Source organism: Zosterops lateralis, assembly GCF_965231275.1.
Source record: "Zosterops lateralis genome assembly, chromosome: Z".
Taxonomy (NCBI): domain Eukaryota; kingdom Metazoa; phylum Chordata; class Aves; order Passeriformes; family Zosteropidae; genus Zosterops; species Zosterops lateralis.
In genome coordinates, this window is record NC_139800.1 from 13,392,831 (window position 1) to 13,396,025 (window position 3,195).

The 3,195-nt window shown below is 37.5% G+C and overlaps 1 protein-coding gene across 1 annotated transcript; it reads right to left on the reverse strand.

Moving 5' to 3' along the window:
• Window positions 1–1,416: 1,416 nt before the first annotated feature.
• On the reverse strand, window positions 1,417–2,702 carry HSPB3 (heat shock protein family B (small) member 3; the record flags this gene model as incomplete). Its single annotated transcript, XM_083883002.1, has 1 exon — window positions 1,417–2,702. One exon carries the CDS (start codon window positions 2,700–2,702, stop codon window positions 2,106–2,108), a length of 597 nt encoding a protein of 198 aa, XP_083739128.1. The 3' UTR covers window positions 1,417–2,105.
• Between the last annotated feature and the right edge of the window lie 493 nt (window positions 2,703–3,195).

Genomic DNA, 3,195 nt, shown 5'->3' on the forward strand with positions numbered 1-3,195 from the left:
TCTAATTTGAAATAATTAAATCAGTTATGGTTTTTTTAGAACATCTTTCTTGTCTATAGGGCTATGATTATCATCACTGCAATCATAGCTAGAATAGTTTTTATAATAACTTGCAAATTTAAGTGATAAAATTTACAAAACTCTCTGTAAACAAAAATCACCAAAAGCAGATTGCTTCCTTCTGATCCTGAACACTGTCCCAATATCCATATTGGGTTAGTGCCATAAGGTGGTGTAGAAACCATGGGTTTAAGCTTGTACAGAATTCAGTTTCTTAAACCCATGTTATGTCTTCTACAAGATTGCTGTCTGATGAAGCTCCTAGATGTAGAAATCTAGATCTGATTTGCTGTTTGATCTTAAACAAATATGCAAATTGAATGCAGGCAATATGAGGGAAAAGTGTGGGGATGAGTGGAAGTGCAGGGACATATGTTTTATATTTGGTTTGGTTTGTTAGAAAACATTACACTCTTGTCTTCTGGTATATTAAAAATATAATTGCATGTGATTGAAATTTACAATTCGGACTTTATTCTGCCTTTCTTGTACAAATTTCTTGCGAGTTTTAGCAAAATTAATAGGTAAAATACAAGAATTGTACTACCCACTTTTCTAAAATAAGTTGCTTCAAATATCTTGAAGTCTAAAAAACAAGTCTACTGTAAATCTTTGTCATAAATGGACATGTCCAGACATACAGGCTTAGAATTTTCATTTGAAACAAAATTATTTCTCTAGCTTCGGCTGGTGAGAGCCCAGGTTTTGTTCATCACAGTTTTCTTGTATTCTTAAAATTGTATTTGTATTCAGTTTCATTTGAATATGTTTTTGATTTGTCCAAACAGCAGATGGCTGTGATAAAGTGTCTGTATTTAACTTGGCACTTTCTATTCCACATTCCTTTACTATTCATAGCACACCAGTCTCCAGTACACATAAAAGGAGGCAGTTTGACTTTCAGATGCAGTTACCCTCAAATGTGTGAGTATTTTCAAACCCATAGCATTATTTCTTCTTAATATTGAGAAGACCACATACTAGATATAGAAGGTGGATATGTTTTCATCTTCACCACTCTCCTGAAATGTGAGACACTGGAACAGAAACTAAAGCTGTGTCTGCAGTAAGGAACCCTTGCATTTAAAATTAGATTCATGTAGAGCCTGTGTTCCTACGGGGAGCTGGGGATTATTATTGGCAGAAAAATTAGGCTCTTGAAGACGGAGTTGTGGGATTTCAGCCTAAATTGTCAAGCAACATGGATAATTAAATACTCATCTGATTAAATAACAAGACTATCTAAAATGTGTAAGAAAAAAAGGCATTTGGGCAAGGGCAATGTCTTTTTATTACTGAGGTTTCACAAAAATTTGGTGCTTTTGTAAGCAAATTTTTTTTCTTCAGTTATGGTAAACAAAACCAATTTACTAAAATGTCTTCAAAGGTTTTCTCAAATTACTTAGTATAATTTATGTTTCTTGTGTTTCCAAGCAAATAAGGCAAGCAAATACATTCTTTTTTCTTATAGTTTGAAACATGCAACACACTTCTAAAAAGTAATCTCTTGACAGTTTTTGGTATAAAACCTTGAACTGTGGAAATAGGGATTTTTCTCTTGATGCTATCTTTCCCTTCATGTGCTTTTCCAGAGAGAGGACTTTAATCTCAAAAATTAGAAAATAGATTTTTTTTTGGTACATAAATTTCCATAATATCACAACTTATCCATTCCCTCTTCAATTTTTATGCCTATGTATGACAAATGCTTATTCCTTAGAAATACAATTCCTGCTACTTAACTCAAAACTGTGCTCTATTTTCAATATGTTATCGAATAGGTGGTTTTTTTCTCCTGCTGAGACTAGCCCAAGTTTGCTACTGTTCAAACAGCCTGGGTTTTCTACCTATGTGTAGCTGGAGGCAAGCAGTATAACATTTCACATCAGACAGTAAACTCAGCATACAGAAAAACATATACAAAGAATTTCCTTTACTTTAATAAATACAGTCACATGCTTACTACACCCAACAGCATTGCATGACTGATACTATTTTGTTACATTAAGAATGATTTTATCTCACCGATGACTATAGACATGGTTCTAATTCTTTTCCACTGAGTTCTTCATTTCAACAACCAAAATGCCATCATGGCAGAAAAGTGCAGACAAGTCTTTGTTCTCCACTCCATCAGGTAATTTGTATTGTCTGGTGAAGCTCCTGGATATGAAACCATGTTCATCCATCCGGGGTCCGTGCTGAGCTTTAATCAGGAGCCAGCCTTCAAAAGTCTGGATAATGATATCTTCAGGGCGGAACTGCACAACGTCCAGCAGGACCCGAAAGCGTGTGTTTTCCTCCTCCTGGACACTCTTCCCAGCCCCAGCCGTGCTCTCTGTGGTGCACCTTTGGTTGCCTGGTGCAGTGGTGGCAGGGCCTGGCAAAGCATACAGAAGGTGGTTCAGTTTGTGTGCTTCCAGGTCTTGGTCAACAAACTGCTCCTGGTAGCGCACAGGAGTTTCCACCCAGTGTCTTATGACAGCTTCTGCCATTGCTGAGGCAGAAAGATCAGCTGCTGCTCCTGCTGTGCCGGGAAGCTGCAGAGTCAGGCTGAGCCCTTCCCAGCCGTGTGTCTTACCCACAGACCAGTCTATCAGTTGATGTTGTCTTTCACTTTTAGAACAGGCAGAGCTTAACATTTAATACAGTGTCCTGTGTTCCAGTGCTGTGAGACTTGCTTCATCTTTTATCCACCAACAATAGACCACTATTTATAGTGCTGCAGTCATGACTGGCTTCAACACATGCACGGCTTTCATGCAGGAGTAATGAAGGCAAAACTTTAATGCACCTCTTCTTATTGCAATATTGTGCTGTTTATAATTATGAATAGTAATTACACAAATAATGTGAAAGGTTTTTTTTAATCTTTTGTTTTTCCAAGGGATACGTGGAAATAAGTACAAACTTTGTATTTCTTCTAATTGAAACGTGGAACTAGTAAAGGAAGAGGTTTGCACCTTGGCAGCAGGAATGGAGCAGATTTCAGGTTAATTAAACTGTGAAGTTAGCAAGTGCATTGGACGTTTTTGCAGAAGCTGTGCATACGTGAAATTTGGGCATGGTCACCCCAGGACACCATGTTATTGGTGGGAGGAGGGAACCATCTCTGCTCAAAAAGGGGGAGCCTGA